The sequence below is a fragment of the Phodopus roborovskii genome, unplaced genomic scaffold (assembly GCF_943737965.1).
Source record: "Phodopus roborovskii unplaced genomic scaffold, PHOROB, whole genome shotgun sequence".
Taxonomy (NCBI): Eukaryota; Metazoa; Chordata; class Mammalia; order Rodentia; family Cricetidae; genus Phodopus; species Phodopus roborovskii.
In genome coordinates, this window is record NW_026126407.1 from 57704891 (window position 1) to 57731880 (window position 26990).

Consider the following 26990-nt stretch of genomic DNA (forward strand, 5'->3'; position numbering starts at 1 on the left):
ATGTTGCATTTCATGACTGATTGGCCAGGGCTACACAGAGAAACTCTGTCTGAAAAAAAAAAAAAACAAAAAAACAAAAAAAACAAAAAACAAAACAAAAAAAAGACCAAAAAACCCAGAACCAACCAACCAACCAATCAACCAAACAAACAAACAAAAACTAAACAAAGTGATTCCAGTTAAGTAAAAGGAAGAAGCTCAAAGGAAGAAGCTCTTCCCGAGCCTATCTGGTCCATTTGTCTTCTGTCTATCCAGCCTGTGTTATAATTTAAAAACTGGTGGGAAGGAGTCACACCATATAATAGGGCTCATATAGAAGGTTTATTGGAAGAGGATAGAAAAGGGGCAGAAAAGGGGACAGAGAAGGGAGCAGAAAATGGGGGTAGAGACTGGTCCTTTGGGACAAGAGTAGCAGAAGACAGAGAAAGAGATGGGAGGTGGACAAGGCCCACATTTTATAAGGGAATGTATCAAATGTACACAGGAAGTGCCCTTAGTGACTACAGCTGAGGACATATCCTGTCAAGACCCTAAGGGCAGGCCAGTGTCGATGATTGAATACTAACAGTCTGTCTGTTTCCTGTCTATCCTGTCTGTCTGTCTTTTGTCCTTCTTTCCCTCTTGAGCACTGCCCATCAGAGGCTGATCAGGCAGAACACTCAGCAGCCTCTCTGCACAGCTGAGACACATCAAAGGCTATGATCATTTTTAGGTATCAGAAACACTAACAATTTTCCTAAATACTAGTTAGTATTTTACAAACTGTCTGGGGATGTGGTGGTGCACACCTTTAATCCCAGTACTTGGGAGGCAGAGGCAGGTGGATTTCTTTGAGTTCGAAACCAGCCTCGTCTACAGCGTGGTTCTGAGACAGCCAGGGCTGTTACACAAAGAAACCCTATCTCCAAAAAGGGAAAAAAAGGTCAACCATGGAAGACATATTTTTTTTGGCTTGTAGAAATGTATTAAAATTGATGACACTATATTATTATTTAGTAGTAATAGTTTTTTTTGAGACATAACCGTGGCTATCCTAGAACTTAATATGTAGGCCAGTGTGGCCTTGAACTCACAAAGATCTGCTTGTCTGTCTCCTGAATGCTGGGATTAAAGACTTGTGCTACTATGACATATTTACATTTAAACTTAAAAAGATTTATGTATCTAATTTGTATATGTCTCTGTTTATGCACGTGTATGCAGGTGAATGTACCTATGTGTACCACAGGACAGGTATGACTCTTAACTGTTCCTTTGCGACAAGAACTCTCCCTAGCTGAGGCTTGTGTTTTCTCACCCTGTGTGTAAACCCATAGGTCCCAGATGGAGCTATAATGTATATCAGACAGCTAACTTGATATGTGGGTGCTGGGATTCCAATTCTGCTTCTCATGATTGCATCTCATCAGGTTGTAAGACCCTCAGAATGAGGAGTCTTCCAGGTTCGGTCGATACCCCAAGAACTCAATGTCCAGTCCAGTTGCTGTAAAATGCAAGAGGCTTTAATGAACAGGAAATGTTTGCGCAAACGGGCTCCTCCAGCACGCAGGCTAGAGAGAAGCCCCCTCCCCTGGGCCCAGGTGTTTTTAAAGGCAAACCCACAAGCTTAGGGATGGGGTGGAACCCTCTGCCAATTGAATACCTGACCCTTTGAGGCCGGTTGGTCTGCTATTAGGGTCAACAGACCTTAGGGCCTCAGGGTGTGCTAATTAATTTTGTCTGGGCAAACCAGAGTTGCAGCTATCTCTTTGTTTCCTTAGGACCCTATTTACCACCTGCTGACTCACAGGAAAGGAGGGGCAGAAAGGAGGGGCAGAGTGAATTCTTGTCATCTCAGGGCCTGATGAGAGGAAGCTAGCAAATTCCAAGGAACCGATATTGGTTTCCAGGTTAGTCCATCAATAACATTACTTTTTGGTCTTTCAAGGTCATCTTTCTAGGCTTAATATATAATATTCCATCCCAAATGTTACCCTTCCAGGTATTGATATGTATCCAATTATGTATTTATTTATTTGGGTTTTCCCAGCCTTGCCTGTCCTGGTCTCTGTAAACTGGTTGACTTCAAACTCACAGAGATCCTCTTGCCTTTGCCTCCCTAGTGCTGTGATTAAAGGCATGTGTCACCACTGCCCAGCCCAATCATTTATTTTTAAAAATATATTTATTTTTACTTTATGTGTATAGGTGTTTTGCCCACATGTGCACTATGTGTGTGCCTGGTGCCCATGGAGGCCAGACAAGTGCGTTGGATTCTCCTGGAACTGGAGTTATAGATGGTTGTGAACCTCCATGTAGGTACTAGAAATCAATCCCAGGTCCTTTGGAAGAACAGCCAGTGTGACTGTTGAACCATTTCTTCAGCCCCTAGTCATATAGTTTTATGACAAATTTGCTACAGTGTAGTTCAGATAGGCCTTGAATTCACTACCTAATGCTTCTACATCCCAGGTGGCTGTGACTATAGGTACATGCTACCATGCCCAGCTTCAATTAAAAGGTTTATTTTTGAGACAGGATTTTGATATGTAGCCCAGGCTGGCTTTCCACTTAAGACCCTCTTGCCTCAGACTTATAAACGGTGGGATTTTAGGCTTGTGGCAAAAGGACACTCAATCTTGAATCCTTAACCCTGACTTTGCAGGATCATAAAGGATATGATGTATATCCATAAGTCATCACTTCAAGTCTGTAAGCATTTTCTTGGAGGTGGTAAAGGCCCATTTCTTTTCATGGCTGTATACTGGATTGCTGTTTTACTCTCTATGTAGTCCTGGTATATGAGGCTTGCCTCAAACTTACAGAGATTTGTCTGCCTCTCCTCCAGAGGTCTGGGATTAAAGGTGTGCACCACCATGCTCAAGTAGGATGGATTTTATTGTCATGACAAAATGCCCACAATCTTCTTTTAAGCCTCTTGCTTTAACCCCAGCTGCCAAAGCACAACTGGTAGTCATATTTGATTGGTTCCTCCCACTGTCTTCCCTGTGTCAGCTGCTACTACCTTCCAGTTACAGACTATAGTCTGCCTTCCCTGTTGGCTTTAAGTGTGTAAGAAACACAGCCCTCACCTTACCTATCTCCTATCACACACAAGTAGATGGTCCATAAATGGCTACTGCACTTTCTGCTTGGTGACCTAGGCTAGTCCACATTGTGCAATTGTCACCTGGGCAAGAAATTTCCTCTATAAATAGGCAGTTTCTGTTTCAGGTAAGGTTTTTGTAATATACCCCCTCACTGCCCCACCCAAGCCTCTTAGAAGCAGAGACCCAGAGAGGTATTCAAATCCTCTGTCCCAATACTTTCAGCCCTCCTAAGAGCCAACAAGGTCAGGGTCATTCTTTCCCCCTCCACATCGCTGACCGCTGTCAACAGGGAACTCTTGCTGAGAATTTGTTCTCTGTTCTGTTCTGTCTGCTGTTTCCATTTCTTTCAGTGATCAAGTCCCACATGGCTCGGCAGTGCCTCCACAGTGAATATTTTGACAGTCTGCTGCACGCTTGCAAACCTTGCCGCCTTCGATGTTCCAACCCGCCTGTACCCTGTCAGCCTTACTGTAATCCAAGTAAGTGACACTCTTCAATAGCTGCTTTTTATTGAGAGACATTCTTGGTAGCTCTTATTTATCTACCAGGGAAGCTGGGGAGATTTTTTGGTTTTGTTTTCCTGAGTAAAAACCAGAAATCAAGCATTGATTTAGATTTCGTCAGCTCTTAACTCAATGACATTTAGAAATTAAGTGTTGGTGAAGCCAGGGAGGGGAATATAAGCCTCCAGAGCAGCCGTTCTCGCTCAGCCTTCCCAATGCTTCAACCTTTTAATACAGTTCCTCATGTTGTGGTGGCTCCCAACCATAAAATTGTTTTGTTGCTACTTCACAACTGTAATTTTGCTACTGTTATGGGTCATAATGTCAATATCCGATATGTGAGCCCTGTGAAAAAGTTATTCAGCAACCCCAAGGTGTCTCGAACCACACAAATTTGAGACTATATAGTGAATTCCAGGGCAGCTTGGGCTACATTGAGATCCTATTTAAAAAACAACAAAAGGAGCCAAGCTGTATTTTGAGTTGGTAGAGTGCCTGGCTGGCACACACAGCCCTAGGTTCTGTACACAGCAGGGTTTATTGTCATGTTGCTGCAGATCTGCAATCCCAGCATTATCATAGGAGGTGGATTCATCCATAGCCAAGGCCTACCTGAGCTACATGAGACTTTGTCTCAATAAACAGTCCCCAAAGCAAGGTGTTCATGGATATGCAGTAGGGGAGTTGAGTGTTAGAAAATTCATATTTGGTGTGAGTACTGATCTCTGTGACGTTCTTTTTAATAAAGGTGTAACAGGTTCAATGAAAGGAATGCATATTGTTCTCTGGACCTTCTTGGGTTTGACCTTGATTGTTTCTTTGGCACTCTTTGCACTCACATTCTTGCTGAGGAAGATGAACTCTGAAGCACTGAAGGACAAACTTCAAAACCCAGGTCAGTTTGATGGTGACTCTGAAATCTATTTCTGTAGGGGTGGCTCTTCCAAGTTTCATTTCCTTTTCTTTTTTTAACGACTTTTTTTTGGCTTCAGCACTTTCAAACGTGTTAGTGGATAGTTGAAATTTTGAACTGGGTATGGGGGCACATGTTATCTTAGCACCTGGGTAGGGCAGGAAGGAGGATCAAAGAGGTCAAGGCCAAGGTCGTCTTCAGCTACTTATAGAGTTTTAGTCAGCTTGGGTTACATGAGACCATGTCTCAAAACAAAATATAAAAAAACTACTGCCAATGCCCTCCCAAACAAACAAACAACAGAGAAATCCTGGCATTAACAGCTACTTTGCAGGTCTTTTAATGCCCCCCAGTTCTTCTCTTGGTAATTGCTCTTGAGGCTTGCTTGGTAAGTGTCTTTGACTGGAGTTAGTTCACTGATGAGATACCCTATTATGCCACACCAACAGCCAGGTACTCTCAAGATCCCTGGTCATGTTTTTAATATAAGTATAAGCAGCACTGTTTGCATGTGAACATTTTGCTGCCCCAAATGCTAAAAATGAATAACCAGTTGCTCCTGATTCACTAACCATCTCAAGAATAATTATTAGGCAACAGAGTACCAGTCTCAGAGAAGTTAATGCTCCACCTGAGAGCCTCTTAGGCTAAAAATACTTTTATAGCACTGTTCCCCATGACCTGATTTTGAAGAAATACAGCAGCCGTTGTTCTGTATCTTTTGTTATTACCTTTTTTTTTTTTCTTTTGGTGCGTGTGGTGCATGACTATGAATATGCACTTGCTCATGAGGTTAGAGCAGGACATCAGGTGTCCTTTCTCTATTGTTCTTCACCTTGTTGCCACAAGACAGTGTCTCTCAGTGGATCAGAAGCATGCTGTTACAGCTGTGGTATCTAGCTCCCATTTCTGCCATGGGGAAGTTACATGCTGAGGCTACAGGCATGTGCTTGTTACCAGAGTGTTAGAGATTGAAACTCAGGCCCTCACTCATGCTTGAGTGTTCTTATGCCACTGAGCCATCTTCTGAGGCCTTGCCCTGCTTTTTCATGCATTTGTTTTCTATGCACACACTGCAAACCATCTACTCCATTGCTTTCTAGTTCAGTAAGAGTAGTGGCTAATTCACTCACTCTTCTGGCTTCCACGTGGTCCGGAAAACAAGAGAATGAACTTTGACTGTTTTTAAAGTTGAGTGAATTTGTGCATGTCTGAGAGTGGCTTTGTGCATGTAAGTACAGTGCCTCTGGATGGCAGTATAGAGCATTAGATCTCCCTGTAGTTGGAATTACAGGTGGTTGCTAGGGACTGAACTCTGGAGGAGTAGTACTAGATCTTAACCACTGAGCCAGCTCTTTAGACCTAGAATGATTTTATTTATTTACTTATTTGACAGGATTTCTCTGTGTAGCTCTGGCTGTCCTGAACTTGATTTGTAGACCAGGCTGGTCTTGAGTTTATAAATCTACCTTCCTCTGGGATTAAAGGTATATATATATATATATATGAAAAGTACATGACATAATGTTCTGATTACAGATACATAGGGAAACAGTGACTACAGTCAAACAAATTAACATGTCCACATCCTTACATAGCTGACCGTTTTTTGGTGACAGGGTCTCATGTATCACACACTGGTCTTGGACTATGTAGCTCAGGATGAACTTGAACCTCTCTGATCCTCATGTGGCCATCTCTCCAGGCCTGGCATTACAGATGTGCACCATCAGGCCTGGTTTGTGAAGTTCTGGGGATAGAATCCAGAGCCTCTTGTGGGTGCTAGCTGAGTGCGCCAGCTGAGCCCCATCCCTGGCCCTTCAGCATTCTTTGTGGTGCTGAGGCTAGTTGGAATCTACTCTCTGCTATTTGCAGCACTATGGTATCATCCAGTCATAGTCACAGGCTCTCTACAGAGTCATCTTACGTAACTGCAGCTCTGGACTTCCTACCATCTGCTTCTCATTTCCCCACCATTCTGCTGTTTTTCTGTAAGCAGCTTCTTTAGGTCCACATGGAACTGAGGTCAGGCAGTTCTTTACCCCCTGTGTTTAGTGTATTTCTAGAGCAACTCCAAATGAGATGTTTTATTATTTTTATTTTATGTATATGCGTGTTTTTCCTCATGCTTGTGTACCACATGTGTGCATCCCCCCCAGAAGTCAGAGTCCCCTGGGACTGGAGTTACAGACAGTTGTGTCACCAAGTGAGTGCTGGGAATCAAACCCATGTCCTTTGCAAGAGCAACCAGTGCTCTTAGTGGCTAAGTCATTTCTCCAGCTCCTTGAAAGAGATGCCTTAGAAGATAAAGTCACTGTGGAATTTTGGGAAGCAGAAGCTTGATCTTTTGTGTGTCTCCATGTAGGTGCATGTCACAGCATGTGTGGACGTCAGAGGACAACTTTCAGGGGTCACGGATTTTCCACTTTGAGGCAGGATCTCTCTTGTTTCTTATATTTTGATTGTGTCTCCAGGATAACTTGTCTTCAAGTTTCTGGGTTAAGTCTCCTGTCTCTGCCTCTAACCTCACTATAGAAGTGGGATTACAGATGCCGGATGCTACATCCCATCCCTCCCCCCCAACCCCCAGACAGGATTTCACTATGTAACAGTCCTGGCTGTCCTGGAACTCACTCTGTAGACCAGACTGGCCTTGAATTCAAAGAGATCTGTCTGCCTCTGCCTCCAAGTGCTGGAATTAAAGGCATGGGTCACACCCACTCCCCATTTTTGATGTGGGTTCTGAGGATCTGAACTGAAGTCATCAGGGTTATACAATAAGTACTTTTCTTTTTGGTTTTTCTAGATGAGATTTCCCTGTATAGCTTTGGCTGTCCTGTCAGCTCTGTAGACCAGGCTGGCCTTGAACTCAAAGATCCACCTGTCTCTGTCTTCTAGGTGTTGGGATTAAAGTTGTGCACCACCAGTGCCAGACACAATAAGTGCTTTTATTGTTTTTTTTTTCTTTTGAGACAGGGTTTCTTTGTGTAGCTTTGGAGCCTGTCCTGGAATTCACTCTGTAGACCAGATCTGCCTCTGTTTCCTGAGTGCTGGGATTGAAGGTGCACACCACCACAGCAGGGCCAATAAGTGGTTTAAAAAACCCATTCTTCACAGAGTGTATTGGAGACAAACTGGGGACTTCCATATGTGATCAAAGAAAATTAATTTAAAAATGAATTATCCATGAGTATGGTCCTCATCTGTAGTATCAGTTCTCTGGAGGCTGAAGCAAGCAGAAGTGTGGTAACTAACAGTTTGAGGCCATGTGCTAGAGAGATGGCTCAATGGCTTACAGCATTCACTGCTTTTCCAGAGGCTCACAATGTGCTTTCCAGCACCACATGGCAGCTCACAACCTTTTATAACTTCAGTTCTAAGGGATCCAACACTACTGCACCAGGCATATACATGGTACACATGCCTACATGCAGCAAACACTCACACACATTATAGAATGAAATGAGTAGAAACCCATCCCCCCCCCACAGACACACATGTGCATGTGCACACTAATGTACTGAGAAATACTCCATAATGATGTCATGTCAGAAAAACTAGGACACAGGACAGATCTTGAATGTTGATGAGATGATCAATGGATAAAAGTACTTGCTGCCAAGCTTGATTAGGCTGAGTATGATCCATTTCCATAAGCTGTCCTGACAGTCACAGCACACTGTGATGTGACTCCTCCCACCACTAATAAAAAATGTAAAAATCCCTTCTATATTCTTTCTCCTCTGGTATTGGGGATTGGATTCAGGGTCTTTCTTGAACATGCTGCCTCAGCCTCCTGAGTGGCTGGGATTACAGGTGTGTGCCAGTATGCCCATCTTTTGCTTCTGTATTCCGAAATGTCACTCATAGGTTGACTCTGATGTGCTACGACATGTGCTAATTTCCTGTGTAAGATGAGGTCAAACTCTCAGAACTTGCAAGAGCCAAGTGGGTAATACATATATATGGAGCAATCCAGTTTGTGGCTTTTATCAACAAGGACACCTATCACCTGCTTGGAGGCAGAAGCTTCTATGGCTTGACTCCAGCCCACTGTTTTCACGCCCCCCCCCCACCTTCCTCCATTGTCAGGGTTTGCAGTCTGTATAGAGTCTGGTTTGGTACATTCTCATGTGAAATCTGAGTTTTAAATGTGGTCAACACAAGATTTAAAAACTCCATATACTCAAAAAGCAACCTGCCTCAGAGCCACATCTCAGGTGGGGTCTTGGTGACTTTTGGCATAGGATGCACTCATTCTTGGTCTCTGTGTTCTGCCATGCATGCTATGACAGTACCACTGCAACCTTCAGGTGAATGCCTGTTTCTTTATCATCAGGATCCATTCCGCTGGACAAGGCCAATACTGACCTGATGCACAGCAGGGTTGATGACGTCAGGGTTCTTCCCCGAAGCCTGGAGTACACAGTGGAAGACTGTACCTGTGAGGACTGTGTCAACAGCAACCCAAAGGTTGACCATTTCTTCCCACTTCCAGCCATGGAGGAGGGTGCAACCATTCTTGTCACCACAAAAACGGGTGACTATGACAAGAGTGTGCCAACTGCTTCTCGAAGTGTCACAGAGATGGAGAAACCAACACATTCTAGAGAATGAACCTGTCTGGTATAAAGCTATTTTGGGAAACTTTGTTAGAGGGAGAGCTGATGCTTTCAATATCTTTGGGATGACTGTTTATCAGCTGGGAATATAGCTTTTTGTCCTTTAATTCTGAAAACTCTTTAGATTCATTCCCCAGCTTATCATTGGGAGCTTAACTGTGAAAGTTTCCTTGGTTTTATGATTGAAGTTTTGATTCTCTCTCTCTCTCTTTTTAAAAAGAAGCTCCATAGGCTTCAGAGTGTGGTGTTTCTATGGAGGCACCCACAGACAAGATGTACTTGAGGACAAACTGGACACTCCTGATAGACAGCCAAAGGATGCAAGACTATCCCGTGTTTTTCTGTAACGAGGAGAAGCCAGGCCACTTCTGTGTGTAATGCACAGACTCTCTAGGTTCCCAGTAGACATCAGAATGCTTACACACACACACACACACACACACACACACACACACACACACACACGTCATTGCTAATTGCGACAGACATATACACATGGACCTGGTGTGTGTGTGTGTGATCACTTATGTAGGCTTAATTGTGCCAGAGACTGCTCCAAGTCCTTTCACATAAACAAAATCCTATAAGGAAGGTAGACAATTATTACCTCCATCTTACAGATGTTGTCAGGGCTGAGGCTTAGTGGTAGACTACTTATCTACCATACTCAAGGTCCTAGGTTCAACCTCTAGCTTACACCACACACACACACACACACACACACACACACACACACACACACACACACGAGAGAGAGAGAGAGAGAGAGAGAGAGAGAGAGAGAGAGAGAGAGGGACAGACAGACAGTAAGAAACCGAATCAGACAGAGCAGGGTAGCAGCCAGTGAATTAGTGTCTTATTTTGTCTGTGGAACTGTAATAGGACATTTGAGGCTTGGTAATATATAAATTACAGCAATGCAGCTCTTTCTGTATAAGTTAGCCTCAAACTCTTCTCTCTCTCTCTTTTGAGACAGGGTTTCTCTGCATTGCTTTGGAACCTATCCTGGAACTAGGTCTGTAGACCAGGCTCTCAACTCACAGAGATTCATCTGCTGCCTGAAGAGTGCTGGGACTAAAGACATGTGCCATCACCGCCTCACTTGTGATTTCTTTCTTGAGACAAGTGTTGCCCTTAGTACTTCAGGCCATAACACAAGTTTCTTCTGTCTCCATCTTATGAGTGCTGGAACTAAAGGTTTATACTACCAAACCAGGATTGCAAGTTTTTAAAAAATTTATGTATTTTTTTCCATGTGCATTAGTGTTTTTGCTTGTATGTATGCCTGTGTGAGGGTGTTGTCTCCTGGAACTGGAGTTACAACAGTTGTGAGCTGCCATGTGGGTGTTGGTAATTGAACCCTGGTCTTTTGAAAGAGCAGCCAGTGCTGTTAACCACTGGGCTATCTCCCGATCCTGTGAAGTTCTCTTCCTTCGTTTCTTTGTTCATTTGTTCCTTCTCTCCTTTTCTTTTCGTTTTTCTGTGTAGACTAGGCTGGCCTGGAACTCACAGAGATCCACTTGACTCTGCCTCCTGAGTGCTCAGGCTAAAGGAAGGTGTGCACCACGCCTTTAGGACAATTCTGATGTCATCACTCTGCTTAAATTCTTGTAATGGCCTTCCATTCCCCCATCCATCAAGAGGTAGGCAGGAAAGTGCAAACCTCTGCTCAAAAAGGGCTTCTACAGCTTTCTCTATCTTCCTGAACACCACTTCTTGCTCACCCTGTGCTCCAATCAACTCTTTCTGGTACAGACTTGCACCTGAAATACCTATCCTGGGCTTGGCCTTAAAGAGAAACCTTCAGGGATTCCTTACCTGTTACATTGGCCCAACACACACACACACACACACACACACACACACACACACACACACACACACAGATAATCTTTTTCACTCTCTGATGCTGGAGACTGAACCTAGGGCTTTGCTACCCTTACTCCTGAACAGCCCTTATTACTTTTTATTTTCGAGAGTCTTGATAAGTTGCCCAGAATAGCTCTAACTTACTTTTTGTTTTTGTTGTCACATGCATGGCTTCATGCATGTAAGGCACATGCATTACCACTAAGCTACACCCTAGCTCTTGAACTCTGCAGCTCAGGCTCCCGGCTCAGTCTCTTGAATGCTGGAATTAAAGCCTGTGCTGCCAGGCCGCAGGCCTTCTCCTCTCTCTTTAAGACAGTCTCAAGTAGCCCAATCCAATATCCAACTGACTATGTAGTTTTAGAATGACTTTGGACTCTTTTTTTTTTGGGGTGGGGGGAGAAGAGTGTTGAGACAGGGTTTCTCTGTAGCTTTGCAGCCTGTGCTGGAACTAGCACGGTAGGTCTGGCTGGCCTGGAACTCACAAAGATCCGCCTGCCTCTGCGAAAGGCGTGTGCCACCACCACCCGGCGACCGTGAACTCTCGATCTGGTTTGACAAACTTGCACCACTACTCCAGGCTCCGAGGACACTTATCCCGCGTCCCTGTCCGAACCTCAATTTGGATTGATGTCTCCTTTCTGGCTCCTGGACGGGATGCGTTTATCCCGTGATCCCGGGTCTCCTCCACGACACCCGAGGGCCGGACTCGCGAGGGTATTTTGGTTCCGGGTCGGGAGGCGGGCCCTTCGAGGGCCCGTACTTCCGGGGCGGGGCCAGCGGGCGGGGCGCGCGCTCTCCTGGCCTGTGTGGAGCTCGGCGGCTGCAGACGCGGCGGCGGCGGCGGCGGCACGGCAGGCGGTGGCCCCGGGAGCGGCAACATGAGTGGTGAGTGGTGGCCCCACCGCTGTCACCCGTCCGGTGGCGCCGCTGCAGCCGTATGCTCCGGATCCTGTGTCCCCACACCCTGCGGACTCCCGCGGGGTCGTTCGCAGGGTGCGGAGCCCTGGCCCTGAGTCTCCTGCACCGTTCTTACTTTCCCGGCGCTGGCGCTCCGGTCCCTTCGCCCCTTCGTTGACAGGCAACTCCTTGGGCAGAGCTTGCTCCCCAGTCCCTTCCAGACCGTCCCAGCCCGCCGATCCCCTTGACAGGTTTCCACACTCTGGATTCTCAGATCTCTAGTGCGTGCCTCAGTCTTTCTTCTGTGACCCTCCTGGGACGCAGCCCCAGTTACCGGCCCCTGGTTTTCAATCATTCTCTGCTCCAGGACTCTTGTCCCTGGTGACTCCTCTTTCTCCGAAGGCAAAGAGCATCTCTAGACCCTGGGTTTGCTGGCCCCGAACCCCTGTCCACAGCAAACCGAGCAGCAGCTCCTGGTCCCCGGAGGGAGTGTTAAGCTGGCTGCTTTGTCTTCTTTCTTATTCCCCGCACCTGTGTCCCAAGAGCCAGCCCATTAGCTGCGCAGCTTCCATGTCCTGGATGTGCCTTTTGCATTTGGGCTGTTGGTTCAAGCTCCAGCTCTCTTCATGTCTTTACCCCCCCCCCCCCCCCCCAACTCATCGTTTGAGGTCTCTGGTTGTGTCTTGAAACCCTTCCCTTCTTGCCCAACGCTGAAGCTGTATGGGGCTGATCCTTTGCCCAGCTGGGAAATGGGGAGGCTGGAAGTGAGAGGAAGATGGGTGTGGATGGCTTTGTGCTCAGTGACACTGAAGTTTAGTCCCTTGAGTCTGAGTCTGTGTCTCTATCCTTGCCTTCCTCTGAAGAATCTGTAGTTTTGGTGCTAAGTCATTCCTGGGTGTTGTATGTAGAGATGAGAGTGACTTAGTAAAGCCTCGAGGTGGCCGTTGACTCTCTTGCTGGACACAGTATTCCCTTAGGAGGATGGACCTTCCCACATAGTTTGTATGTTTTTTTTTTTTTTTTTCTCACTGTGCAGTTGAATTTTAGAGTCCTTACACCCAGTCCCTAGTCTTTCATTCATCTGTTTCAGGGTGGTCAGGGTGCTAGGGCAAAGGAGACCCTCTACTTTTAGCTTTGAAGTTATTTCTGTGCATTTTAAAAAGGATATTAGATGCTTTTTGTTATTCAAGAGCAAGGTTTATGATAAGAACTGGAGGTCCTGGTGGAAGGCTTTTCCTGGGGGAGGTACTTTACTTGCATCTGCCAAAGCAAATCACTGGGTCTAATTGAGGTTTTAGATTCCTGAACATTGCATGATTTCACAGCAAAGATGTGAGTTGGCATCCACCAAGAGGGGATGGAGCGGTACATACTGGGTTCAAGTCCTGCCTCTATCACATAATGCTGTATAATTTTAATTAATTAATTAAGCATATGTTACGAATGTGGATATGCAAGTGTGTTTGCCTGTGCATATGTGTAGGAGGGCCAGAAATCAGTTTTGGGTGTCTTTCTCTATTGCGTTCTCCTTTGTTTGTTGAGTGGTCCCAGAGCTCACTATTTCAGCTAGACTGTCTGGCCCTTGAGTCTTGGAAATCTACCTGTTTCTGCCCGAGTCCACTAGTGCTGGGCTTAGAAACATGCTCTACATGCCAGGCTCTACATCCTCATGCTTAAGTAGCAAACCCTTTACTGACTGAGCCAATCTCTCCAGCCTTTACAGTTGTGTAAGTTAGAAAAACTAAGTTGGAATTCTCAGCAAAGTGAGGACACACAATGGCATCTGCCTCTTAGACTTTAAATGACTAAAGGTTACTGAGCTACACTGATTGGTGGTAAGCCTCTAACAGGACTCATTGTGGGACTGGGACAGACCTGCTTCTTGGCCCATCCAGGACAAAGATGGGAACTAGGTGCCCTGAAATTCTTTGTGATACTGAGGGGTAAAGGCAGAGCTTCATATATGCTGACCCTGCACCCTCTCACTGGAGACACCCTTAGTCTTCATCTTTTCCTTTTAATGTGATGGAAGGGCTGCCACAGACTCAGATTTCGGGAGTAGAAATTCTTTTGCTTTCATTAGAGGAGGAACTGAAATTGAGAAACCAAAGGAAGTTGATCAGTTTATCTTTCAAGGAGACACTTAGTATCAAAACTCTGGCTCAAGCATTTGCAGCCAGCTGATCACCTGAATTTGGCCCTGGGCCTCAGGTGGTCAAAGGAGAGAACTGACCCATTCAGGTTGTCCTCTGACCTTCACAGAAACAGTGTGGCATGCTCACATACACACAAAATAAATAAATAAATAATGTAATAAAAATTCAAGAAAAGTTTCAGGAAGTTTTTAAAAAAATTCATTAAGTCTAAAGCCAAATAAATCACATACAAAAGGAGACCAGGCTGGATACCACTACATCTGGGTTGTCCTACTGTGTGTTTCCCATAGATCCTTTGTTTTTGCTGTTTGTAACTACATGCAATGTCAAGGTTCCATAGTCATGCCATATCCTGGATTTGGAATTTATTTCTTTTTTAAATGTTGTCATTGACTCAGAAGTGACCAGCTGAGGCTAGAAAGGAGAGTCTGGGGGTTAAAACCCAGGCCCCAATCTGCTAGATATGTGCTCCATGCTGAGTTCAAGCTCAGGGTATTTATAATTGTTCCTTGAAAACTATGGTTGAAATTGACCCCATTCCCCTGCAATGGATTGATGCATGATGAACTTTTAAGTGCAGGAGAAATTTCCTTTTTCTATTCTCAAGTAGAATTTTCATGTCAGGTGTGTGGTAGTGGCTCATGTCTATAATTGCAGTCCTCCCAGTACTCAAGAGGCAGAGGCAGGAGGATTAATAGTTTGAAGCTAGGCAGATCTATAGATCAAGTTGTAGGTTAGCCTGTGATACATGCTGTAAAAAAGAAAGGAAGAAAAGAATATTAAGACATTGCAAATGTGGAATTTCATAATGAATTCTGTTGTCCTACTGTTTTGAGAGTTGCAGTTGGTGGCTAGTTTATCTGTATCCCCACTGCTTCCACAACTCTCCCAATTACCATGTGATTTCATCTGCATATACTTTTGTATGTATTCTCATAACATTTTAAAACGTAATCCATTTTGTGATCCTATAAGAAATGAGTGATACCTCAATAGCACCAGATGTTTAATGTTCAAATTTAAGTGTTTGCCTTATAATTTTGTTTTATGATGTAATTTTAAACTCAGATCTAAGGGTGGTTTGTCTTTTAAATAATTTATATCTCTTTGAAAGAGATTTTAGGTTTTGTTATTGTTGTTCTTCCAGACAGTGTTTCTCTGCGTGCCCTGGCTGTCCTGGAACTTACTCTGTAGACCAGGCTGGTCTTGACCTCCTCATTAGGGGGTGGGCTTTGGGTTGTTTGCATTTGGCTCTTAGAAGGATGCTGCTATAGAAGCTCACATGCAATTTTGTGTGTGGGCCCAGTTTCCATTCCTTTTGGTTAATGTAGGGAAGAATGGTCTTGCTGGATTGTATGGAACCAGCTGAAGAACCTAATCTGTTTTTCTGCTCACAGCAGCACTATGAAGGGTTCTGGTTTCTCTAGTCAGCTCCCCAACAAATCTTAGATAATCTTCATTCTAGTAGGTGTGAAGTGACACTTCTTTGTGGTTTGGATTTGCATGTTCCTAATGGCTAGTCATTTTGAGCATAGCCTCTTTTGCCCATTGGCCAGTTGTATATCTTCTCTGGAGAAATGTTTGTTTATATCACATCCATGGAAACTTTTTTTTTTCATTTTAATATTTTATGTGTTTGGGTACTTTGCCTGCATGTATACATGTGCACTACATGTATTCCTGGTGACCCAGACATCAGAAGTGGCTGTGTGATTCTTGGAGCTAAAATTACAACCAGTTTTGAGCTGCCATGTGGATACTGGGAATTGAACCCAAATCCTCTGGAAGTGCAGCCAGTGCTCTTAACTTCTGAGCCATCTCTCCAGCCCCCATCTGTCCATTTTTCAATTGAGCTATTTGTCTCTTTTCAGTGTTGAGCTGTCAGAATCCTATGTAATTCTCAGATATAATTCCCTTTCCAGTATGTTTACAAAACTTCTCTCCCATTCTGTGAATCATCTTCTTACTTTTTTTTTTTTTTTAATTGAGATAGGACCTTATGTTGCACAGGCTGGCTTTGAACTTGCTATGTAGCTGAAGCAGACCTGGAACACCTGATCCTCCTGTCTTCACCTCTTTTTTTTAAAAATAATTTATTTATTTTAATTTTATGTGCATTGGTGTTTTGTCTGCATGTGTGTCTGTGTGAGGGTATTGGGTACCCTGGAACTGGGGTTACAAAGAGCTGTGAACTGCCATGTGGGTGCTGGGAACTGAACCCAGGCCCTCTGGAAGAGCAACCTCTGAGCCTTCTCTCCAGCCCCCCTGTCTCCACCTCTTATATGATATAGGATTACCTTTGTGAGTCTCCATGCTGACCATGGCTTATTTATTTGTTTATTTGCTTATTTATTTTTCATGTCATCCTTTGAGGCACAATCTTTTTATGCGTGTTTGTGTGTTTGGAGGTCAGAGGTCAACTTCTGTCTTTTTCAGTCATCCCTCCTCCCCTTTTTGAGACTGGGTTTCTCTGTGTAGCTCTAGCTGTCCTGGAAATCAATCTGTTGACCAGGCTGGCCTTTTACTCAGAGATCCGCCTGCCTCTGCCTCCCAAGCGCTATACTCCCATGGTTTTTAAGACTCTCTTACTGAACCTTCTGCTCTCCAATTAAGCTAGGTTGGATATCAAGCCCCGATATCTGCCTCTCTGCTTCTTCATCACTGGGTTACAAGCACCACAATGCCTGTATTTTTTGTTATTTATTTATTTGAGACAGAGTTGCAACTATATAGCCTGGCTGGCCTGGAACTCACAGAGGTCTGCCTCACCAGTGCTGGGACTAAAAGTTCCTTTGCCATAGCCGCAGCAGGACATTTGTTCATGGCCCAACAGAGGAGCCTGTGTCACTGTGTGGTTGGCTTTATTTATTTATTTATTTAAAAAAAATGTGGGTCCTTGGGATCAAATTCAGCTTCTCATGCTTGGACAATAACCACTTTACTGACCAAGGCATGCTCCAAGACTTAACAATGACTTAAAAAAAAAAAGTGTGTGTGTGTGTGTGTGTGTGTGTGTGTGTGTGTGTGTGATGGTGCACACATGGATATCAGAGGACAACTTTGTGGAGTTCTCTCTATTCACCTTTACCTGGGTTCTGGAGATCAACCTCAGTTCTCCAGACTTGCATAGCAAACACCTTCACTCTCTGAGCCATTTTGCCTGCCTCACAGTCATTTTTGAAGAGTGTCTTGCTGTGTAGCCCAGGCTGACCTCAAAGTCCAGATATTCATACCTTGAGATCCTTCTGTCCCAGCCTCTCAGAGTTCCCTCCCACAAGTTGTCTGCAGTCATCTTTGAAGGAAACATGATCTTTTGTCTTGTGGATTTTTGCAAGGATTTTGCTGATTGCTTCTTTTTGGTGTGGCTTAACATGTTTTTCAATTTCTTGTATATCCTATAAATTAACCATTAGGCTCTGCTCTTTTCTTGAATTTAAAATGCTTGAGTAGAAGCAGAGATAAGATGGGTTCAAGGCTGAGAACATTACATGCAAATATGAGGGGAAGTGAAATGGACCTGGAAGAGACAAACATTTATCACCAGGCCAAAACAATGAAGATGCCCATTGGTGGGGAATGTGTAAACACAGTGTCATGGCCTCATGATAGAAAAAGCCTCAGAGTTGTTAAGAAGAAAAGTATGGACATACACAAGTCAGTGTGTCGATGTTAATTGAAACATTAGTGCTCTGCTAGAACACCTTAGGATACTGTGGCTCAGTTGGTCGAGTGCCTGCCTAGCATGCATGAAACCCTGAGTTCCATAAACTGGACATGGTGCTGCATACCTGTAATCCCAGTACTCAGGAGGTGGAGGCAGGAGGATCAGGAGTTCAAGGGCATCCTTTGCTACATAGAGAGTTCGAAGACAACCTTGGTTACATGAGACTCTGTCTCAAAAAGGAAAAACAAACAAACAAACAAAAAACCCAAAACATGCAGGGTATAGAATTACAGGTAAAATATATGCCTCAATGCAAATTAACATATACATTCAATACTGCCATTGTAGATTTACATTTGCCTGTAGAAGTAAACAAAATGCTAGGAGAAAAGATACCTATCTGTCAGACCTGTGTGGGTTAGGGAGGGAGTGGTCAAATGTTTTCCTGGAGAACTCAGTAATAGGAACCATTCACTGCTGGCCTCTAGAAGCTGAGGTATTCTGGCTTCTATATAGCATGCTTGCTCTTACCAGGAAAAGAAGAGGCTATTATTGCTCTCAAGCACTCCCTTTTGTCCAACTATGCATGGAATCCTTGGTGCTCTTGTCCATTAGTAACCATCCTCTCAGGAGTCCCTGAGGGGAGGCCCTGGTGCTCTTGTCCATTAGTAGCCATCATTTCAGGAGTCTCCATGTGGCAGCCTTGGCACTGTCCTACCAGTAACTACCCTCTCAGGAAACCTCACCTTAGAAAAATGCTGGGATCCCTGTTTGAAAGGTAGGGAAAGCCAGGGCCTGAGAAGCCACTGAGCCTGGCTGCTGTTCCCTTCCTTAAATATGTGTATATCTTGGTAGTTTCTTATTTTATGGAAGGTTGAAGGGCACATTTCTCTCCTTCGCTGTTTACTGGGCCCTATCCAGAAGTGACTTGTTCTTGGAATAAGGAATCAGCTGAAGCAACAACTGGAAAAAGAATGTGGTTTTCATTCAAAAGCTACTAATGTCTTTCCTCTTCATGCTCTCACAGGGCTGATGTATTATGGTAGAAAGTTAGTGTTCCAGTGTCAGAAGTGCTATGACACCTTTGCAGTCGTGGCCCAGACTAATGTCTTTGACCACTTTTGCTGCAGTGTGGCTACTTTCTGAATGCCTACTGTGAGCACTGTGGACATTTGGGACTAAAACTGGGTGTGGTGGCACACACTTTTAATTCTAGCAGTTGGGAGGCAGAGGCAGAAGGAGCTCTGTGGCTGAGGCCAGCTTGGTCTAAAGAGCCTATTCCAAAGTGGGGGAAGTATCATAGAGAAGGTGGTTAGGAAAATTGTTTAAAGGACCCTGAAATGAAGATATTGAAAGAAAGACTGAAGGAGTGTGCTGTGGTTCATTTTATCATTACCATAGAATTTTTGTTTTGCTTTCACATCTAATATTTCCAGATAAAACCTTGCTCCTGTACTGCACATTAGTCACTGTTATGGGCTGCACAATCCTCCAGTAATCAATCATTTTGCATGTAACACACAGTTTGGACTATGGATTGTACTTGAGACTTAGCTAGCTCTCCCTCCTGCTCCACTCCTTGCTTTCCTTTCTCCTTGTTTTGTGTTGTAAATACTGGTGTGCAGGGTAGGGTGGCCTTCCTTTCTTTGCCTTATGTCTCAGAGGCGGCACTGATTGCATTTGTGCCCAAGCAGTTATACTAGTGTGAAATGCTGTGCATGAGGTGGCATGGCCGGGGGGACATTTGGCACACTCTTGGGATGGTAGTGTAGTTTGTCCCTTTTCACTTAGCAAAGGGCTGTATAGCCTTGGGGTCTGTTGAAGCTTAGGGAAATGAGCTTTGCTGAATTACTGAGCAGCACATTGGCCAGGTCTCTCTTTGTGGAATGTGTTTAAGTTGAGATCTGAAACATGGGAAAATACAGCGTTGTATATTGGAAAGATTTAGGGATATTTATCTGGCTTTAGGCTCAGTTGAATTTAGGTGCTTAGGAAGTCTGTAGGACTATGTTTCTGTACAACTCTCTTTCACAGAGGCATCCTAGCAAAGCGATACAACAGTCAAGAGTACTCCAGGGAGAGTCTAGGGTTGACTGGAAGGGCTGGGGGATGCTTTTTACTCAGGTAGTAGAGGCTGTGAGGGTGAGACTTGGGGTGAGAGGTAAGGGCAGAGTGTGGTTCTGACTTCTTCTTTGCCACCAAGGAAGCCTCATGCCTGGCAGAAGTGCTTCTTCTATTCCCCCAGGCCACCCCCACCACCGCCTGCCAGGCCTGGATACCTTTTTCCATCCCCATCCCAATTACTTTTCCTGTCTTTTTAAGGTTTTATTTTATATTTTATGATTTATCTTATTTTTGTGTATAAATCTATCTATCTATTTATCTATCTATCTATCTATCTATCTATCTATCTAATCTGTGCTGTGTACCATATGCATGCTTGGTGCCTGCAGAGGACAGAAGAGGGTGTCATATCACCTAGATCTGGAGTTACAGACAGTTGTGACCTGCCATGTGAATGCTGGGAATTAAACCAGGGTCCTCTGGAAGAGTAGCTAGTTCTTTGAACCACTGAGCTGTTGCGAGCGCTTTCCCACCAATCTGGTCCCACAACTGTATCAGTCCCAAATAACACTCAGAGACACTATATTAATTATAAAGCTGTTGGCCAGTTACTAGCGTTTCTTCTTGGCTAGCTCTGTCTTAAATATTAACCCTTTCTATCATCTAAGTGTTTCCATGTGGTCTTATCTTACCTGAGAGAGAGTCTGGACCTCTTAGTCCTCTTGGTCCTACATTTCATACTCCTCTCTACTACATCTCCTAGAATCTTCCTTGTCTTCTAGTCCCACTTATCTTGCTTTCCTATTGGTCAACAGGGCTTTATTCATTAACCAATAAGAAAAACATGTATACAGAATGACATCTCCCATCACCAAGCCATCTCTCCAGCCCATTTATTTACCTTTCTTTGAAAGTCTCAAATGGCTCAGGCTGGTCTTGAACTTATTATGAAGCTGAAGATTTTTCTTTGCCTGTGTCAATATAGCTGAGGTTCCTGTCTTTCCTCTCCATTTTTTTTTTTTTTTTTAAAGCAAAAGCCCAGCTGGGTAGTGGTGGCACATGCCTTTAATTCCAGCATTTGGGGGACAGAAGCATGGTGATCACTGAATTCAAGGCCAGCCTGGTCTACAGAGTGAGTTCCAGTACAACCAGGGCTACACAGTGAAACACTGTCTCCAAAAGCAAAAGAAACAAAAAACCAAAGAGCAAACTGCAAGTGACTGTGGTGGTTGAAAAAGAATGGCCCCCATAGGCTCATATTTTGAATGCTGAGTCATCAGGAAGTTTGAAAGCAATAGAAGGATTAGGAGATGTGGCCTTATTGGAGGAAATATGTCAGTGGGAGTGGGCTTTGAGGTTTTAAAACCCGATTTCAGGCTCAGTCTCACTTGGTCTCAGCTAATTCTATTTCCTGTTATGATGATAATGGACTAACTCTCTGAAACTATAAACATGCCCTCAATTAGATGGTCCCTTTATAAGAGTTGCCTTAGTCACCATGTCTCTTCATAGCAATGGAACAGTAACTGAGACAGAGTTGGTACCAGGGACTGGAGTATTGCTGTGACAGCCCGTCCATGCTGCTTGTTGGCATAATGTGGACTTTGGACTAGAAAAGCAGTTACATGCATTAAATGGGCCTTATTGGGCTATCCTATTGGGCATGGAATACAGTGCTGAGGGTGATTTGAACTGTGGGGGCCCAGCTAAAGAAGTTTCAGGGGAGAAGAATATTAGTGAGTGGCTAGAGACCATTTTTGATATTTTGGTAAAGAATGTGTTTACTTTTCCTGCTTGTTCTAAAACTCTGAGGTTAAATTGAAGAAATTTGGATGTTGGCAGAGGAGTTTTGAAGACAGCTTACTATTAGTGGTTATTAGTAATTGCTTATGCAGATTATAATGAAAAGGAGCAATCTGGACAAAGAATTACAAAGGTTGTTTGTACAGTTTGAGGAGAAAAGGAGCCACCAGGAAGTGTAATGGACTGAGTCCTGTGCTCAAGGAGATAAAGAGCCTGATGTTAAGTAAAATAAGGGAGCTGTGACCTTGGGGCAAGACCACACGTGGCATAGCTTTAGATAATGGTCTTTCTGCTGCTGTGGCACCTTTGACTGTTGGGGCTGTATAACTTTTGGTGAAGGGATTGTCCTGGGCATTTCAAGCTCTTCAGCAGCATTCTTGGCCTCTGCCTACTGCAGGTCTGTGTGTGTGTGTGTGTGTGTGTGTGTGTGCGTGCGTGCGTGCGTGCGTGCGTGCGTGCGTGCGTGTGTGTGTGTGTGTGTGTGTGTGTGTGTTGGCAGGGTCTTTTTATGTAGCTCTGGCTGGCTTGAGACTCACTGGCTGGCTTGAGATTCACTGTGTAGCTCAGGCTGACCTCAAATTCATGGCAGTCCTGTGATAACTTACTGAGTGCTGTGATTTTAAAATGTTCACCACCAAGCCTAGCTTCTTCAATCCATAATAACAAAAAACAAAAATAAGAAACAACAAGAGCCAGGCATTGTGACACAACCCTTTAATTCCAGCACCTGGGAGGCAGAGGCAGGCAGATCTCTCTCTATGAGTTTGAGGCCAGCCTGGTGTACATACTGAGTTCCAGGCTAGCCAGTGCTACACAAGGAGACCCTGTCTTAAAAAACAAACAAATAAAAGCAAAAACTACAAAAATTTCAATCAGAAAGTCTCCAGTGTGCTGGAGTGTACTTGGTTGTAGATTGCCGGGTCTGGAGGAGGCGGCTCTGGGACTGGCTCTTAGCAGCCTAAGCCTGCAGTCTCAGTAGAAATCAGGACCAGGCAGTCAAGATCACTTCTGCCCAGCTAGTTCTTGGCCTCTTTGGGCTACATGAGGCCCCATCTCCAGGAAAAGAAAAGTCTCCATCCCCCCTGCTGGTTGCCCCTGGGAGGTGAAGTCACCCAGTTGAGAGCATTAATACCTACTCCTGTGTAGGGCACTTCAACAGTTCCTTGAATCCTCATTCTTGGGCAGTGTGTACTTTCCTGTGAGGACCCTGGCCTCTAGCATTGACAGGTGCTCTCCCCTTAGGTAGATAGAAATGTGTAAGAGGCTATGGTATGGAGCTCAGTGCTCCTTCCTGTGGGACAATTCTCCATTTGTTCCTTTGGATTTCATTTTTTTTATAGTATGTATCTGTGGCAAAACTTTCCATAAATATTTTATTAATATGACTCAGTTAGCCTTCATTTTAAATTGATCAGCCTAGTGCCATTTGTAATGTGTGACCATCACCTCTGTCTCATCACTCAAGAGCAGCATCCCCCCCCCCCCCCCCCCCCCGCGCTCCACCTCTACACCCCAATGCCTGGCAACCGTAGGTCTCTGTATTTGGGTTTTTCTGTCTGCTCCTTCCCAGTTTGAGGAGAATAGCTCAAGCTCTCACTTTATCATTCCTGCTACCAAGATGGCAATGTGATGTGGTAATGTCTGAACACAGCTTGAGTGGAGACTCAGGCAGAAGTTCCTGGTAAAACTTTATATGGGAATCTAAACACTAAATAAATGTTAGCTCCTAAGGACAGGGACAAGGAAAGGCCATAGGGTGTCATTTCAACTGGGTTGTGGCATTTCACACGAACATGTGAATGACCTCTTGTGTGGACATTCTCTGATGTGCTGGTGGGTAGGAACGCAGGTGTGTTCTATCACTGAGCTGAGTCCCTTTATTTGGAGACCTTAATTTTGATGGTGATCTAAGAAGAAAATAAGGAAGTTTGTTCTGGCTGCTTAGAAGCTGGTTGTTAGCTGGCACTGTCCCTGGAGATAGCAGGAAGACTAGAGTTCATCTCAGAAGTGTAGCTGAGACATGGCTCAGGGTTATGGCAGGTGTTTTGCAGATAGGTGTGGTGCCAGAGTAACTTCCATCTCCCCCAGCCTCACTTCTGCCTCTCGATGGAGCCCTTTCCCAGTTTTGGTCAAGGGCTTTTGTGTATGCCTCATTCTCTGGTTTGTCTCTGGAGAAGGTGAGAATGCTCCTTGTGTTTCTGCCTGCTGTTTGTGAAGGATCCCTTTGTCTGCATACTGTAGAGCTATCCAGTGTCCAGAGAAGGGAAGTGACTGCTCTGTCACATGGCCAGCAAGTGGCCTGGCTGGGACTTAGGTCTTGTGACTTCCTGATGACCATTCCTCCCTTCACAGTCAGGGGCCTCTGTCTGTACTTCCTGCTGCTCATACAGGGCCATGGAGCCAACTGAACATCCTGCATCTTGGAGACTCTCTTCCCATGTCTGTTCAGGGATAAGACCACCAGTGCTCTTCTGAGGCAGAGTCTTGTTCATGATGGTGTAGATCACAGCCAGGGAGCCAGCCACTAGGCTGAGAGCCTTTAGGGTGCCTGTTCACTGGGCACATAAAGACCTGGGTTCAGATGCCCAGTACCCATGTAAATAAGCCAGATGTGGTGGAGTATACTCATAATCTAAGCCCTGGGGAGGCAGAGACAGGTGGATCCTGGGGGCTCCCTGGATTGCCAACCTAGTGAGAGACCCCTGCTCAAAACAAAAACAAAATCAAAAAACGAGCCCACAGAGATGACTCCTGAGGAGTGAACCCTGAGGTTGACCTCCAGTGTCTGAATGTGAATGCACACACTTGTACCTGCACACACACAAACATACACAACCTCCCCAGTGCACACAGGAGACCCTACTCTCCACAAATTAGTAGTAGAGACTAGACATGTAGCACACTAGTAGAGTGCCTGTCCAGTGAGATAGTAGAGATTTTTTTCTTTTTTCTAATTTGTTTTTATTGTATGTTAGTCACATAGATTTCTGTTATGACGAGAAAAGATGGTAGAAGCATTTCCAGGGTGAAGCTGTCATTTCTTGTTGTTATTGTTCAGTGTAAGGAGTTGTTGAGTCTGGTGTTTGGAAAAAGGAAGGAAGAAAGCTGTATTTTCCATTTGGGGTGAGGAGGGAGGAGCAGAAACTAACCCTTCTGCTAAGTGAAGAGAGGGCCGTGGAGAGGCACAGGATGTGCTGGGGGCCTGGTGAGAATCCAGTGTAGGCTTGACCTCGTCAAAGTCTCTTTCAGAAAAAGTAATTGTTTTCCTGAGTGTCTTCATTTTATTTCCAGGCTTGGAGGAAGGCAGCACCATGGTGTGGAGGGGCAATGTTTTCTGTCAAAACCACACTCATACCAGTTAGTGCCCAGGTGAAGGCTGTTAGTGTTTGTGTATTTTTGAGACAGGGTCTAGGTAATCTAGGCTGATCCTTTGTAACTGAGGATGAGCTTGAACTCATGATTTTTCTGCTTCCACCCTCCAATAACTGCGATTACAGGTATGCCCACCATTTCTGGTTCATGAAGTGCTGAGTTCAGGGCCCATGCATGTTAGGCAAGCATTCTCTCAGCTGGGCCACATCCCCAGACATCATTGGCCAACTCTGTAGGGTCAGCAATGGCTGAGAAGGTTAGCAACTAGGTTTTCCAGCCTGTCTAGCTGATGGCAGAGAAAAAGGAAGTACAACCATCTGAGCACAGTGCCTGCCATTCCAGGCAACTTACATTGCTGCTTTTTACTCCTGTCTATCAAGGATAGGGGCAGCCCTACCCTCCAGGACACATTTGACAGTGTATGGAGCCAACTTGTGTGTGTGTGTGTGTGTGTGTGTGAGTGAGTGCATGCATGTCTATGAGCATATGATAATAGTAATCACTGAGTAGAGGCCAGGGGCAACACTAAGTTTCTTGCAGTATCAGAACAGAGATTGTTGGTGCCAGTTTTTCTACTTATTTGTTAACGATGAATAGAGGACAATCTTGTTTGTGGACAGCCATGTATTTTCACATCAGATATCAGAAAATCCTTTTTTTTTTTTTTATTTTGAGACAAGGCCTCTCTTTGTTGCCCTGGCTGTCCTGGAATTTGATTAAGTAGACCAGGCTGGTTTCAAACTCACAGAGATCCTCCTGCCTCTGCCTCCTGACTGCTGAGATTAAAGGCCTGTGCTACCATGCTAGGCATGGTCTAATAGTCTAATAGTCAGAGAGAAGTAATTAGACCCCATTTCATTTCAGGGTCACAGAATGATGACAAAAGGCAATTCCTGCTGGAGCGATTGCTAGATGCAGTAAAGCAGGTAAGAATGCACACACTAACCTTTTGTGTGAATGTCCAAAAGGTGATATAGAAGTCATTTCTTCCCTTTTATGTGCACAAGCATATTTTGTGTCTGTGAATGGTTTTGTGTTTGCTTGTTTTGAGACTAGGTATAAGCAGGTTGTCCAGGATGGCACTGTACTTGCTATGTAACTGAGGCTGACTTTGACTGACCTTGAACTGCTGGGATTACAGGTGTGTACCACTATGTCCAGTTTATTTGAGAATGACTAATCAGAGCCCTGGGGAATGACAGACAGAGGAAGATATTGGTGTAGTTTCAAAGTTCTGAGGGGATTTCCCAGCAGATTTGTTTTCAGGCAGCTCTTCACAGGTGCTAGCTTGCAGTGATGACCCCCCAAAGTGCAAACACACAGGAGCCTCTGTTGCCAGCAGTCTTGCTGGCTTCCTGATATGTGATTGTGGATGTTGATGCTGATTGTGTGCTGGCTTGCTTGCCACTGTAATGCTAGCTGTCATCATATGTCCACCTTGTGCCTGGTCTTCTGTAAGTGCTTTATAGAGAATTCTTCTGGCCACCGATGGAAGAGTTCCTGTGACTGTTTTCATTTATAGACCAAGACACTGACATGAAGCTCAGAGATCAGTAACTCACCTAAGCTGTCATTAGTGATTGAGAGAGGACCCAAACCTGAGAATTTGAAATCTTGGGAGGGACTGTTGACTGTTGTTTGCATATGTTTATAAGTAGGGAAATACATAGCATGTGGTGGGTTAAATGTTGAAGAGGGCCCAGAGAATTCAGTGTCTGCTCGAAACTTGGTGAATAGATTGAGGGAGTTCATGTCATTTCAGCTACCAGACTTGTCTGTCCTTTCTGGTTCCTTTTTGTTAGCTTGACACAAGCCGGAATCATCTGGGAAGGAGAACCTCAGTAGAGAAAATGCCTCCATCAGATGGACCCTCCATCATATGGACTGTAGACAAGTCTGTAGGGCATTTTCTTGATTAATGATTAATATAGGAGGGCCCAGGTCACAGGGGCAGATATCAACCCTCGGCAGGAGGTCCTGATGCTATAGGAAAGGGCAAGCAAGCCATGTGTAGTGAGCCAGTAAGCAGTGTTTT

At 44.6% G+C, this 26990-nt stretch overlaps 2 protein-coding genes across 3 annotated transcripts in view; both read left to right on the plus strand.

Moving 5' to 3' along the window:
* Positions 1-3423: 3423 nt before the first annotated feature.
* Tnfrsf17 (TNF receptor superfamily member 17) lies at positions 3424-9143 on the plus strand. Its single transcript, XM_051181434.1, has 3 exons — positions 3424-3568; positions 4341-4487; positions 8845-9143. Exons 1-3 carry the CDS (start codon positions 3454-3456, stop codon positions 9120-9122), a joined length of 540 nt encoding a protein of 179 aa, XP_051037391.1. The 5' UTR covers positions 3424-3453; the 3' UTR covers positions 9123-9143.
* A 2696-nt stretch (positions 9144-11839) lies between these two features.
* Positions 11840-26990, plus strand: part of Snx29 (sorting nexin 29) — a 392572-nt gene continuing 377421 nt past the window's right edge. Inside the window, exons 1-2 of one of the 2 annotated variants that reach the window (XM_051181423.1) lie at positions 11840-11884; positions 25820-25881. In XM_051181423.1, coding sequence (XP_051037380.1) covers positions 11878-11884; positions 25820-25881 — 69 coding nt within the window. In that variant the 5' untranslated portion in view covers positions 11840-11877. Of the gene's footprint in view, positions 11885-25819; positions 25882-26990 lie in introns of those variants that run through there. The other variant, XM_051181424.1, reaches the window with a different exon arrangement.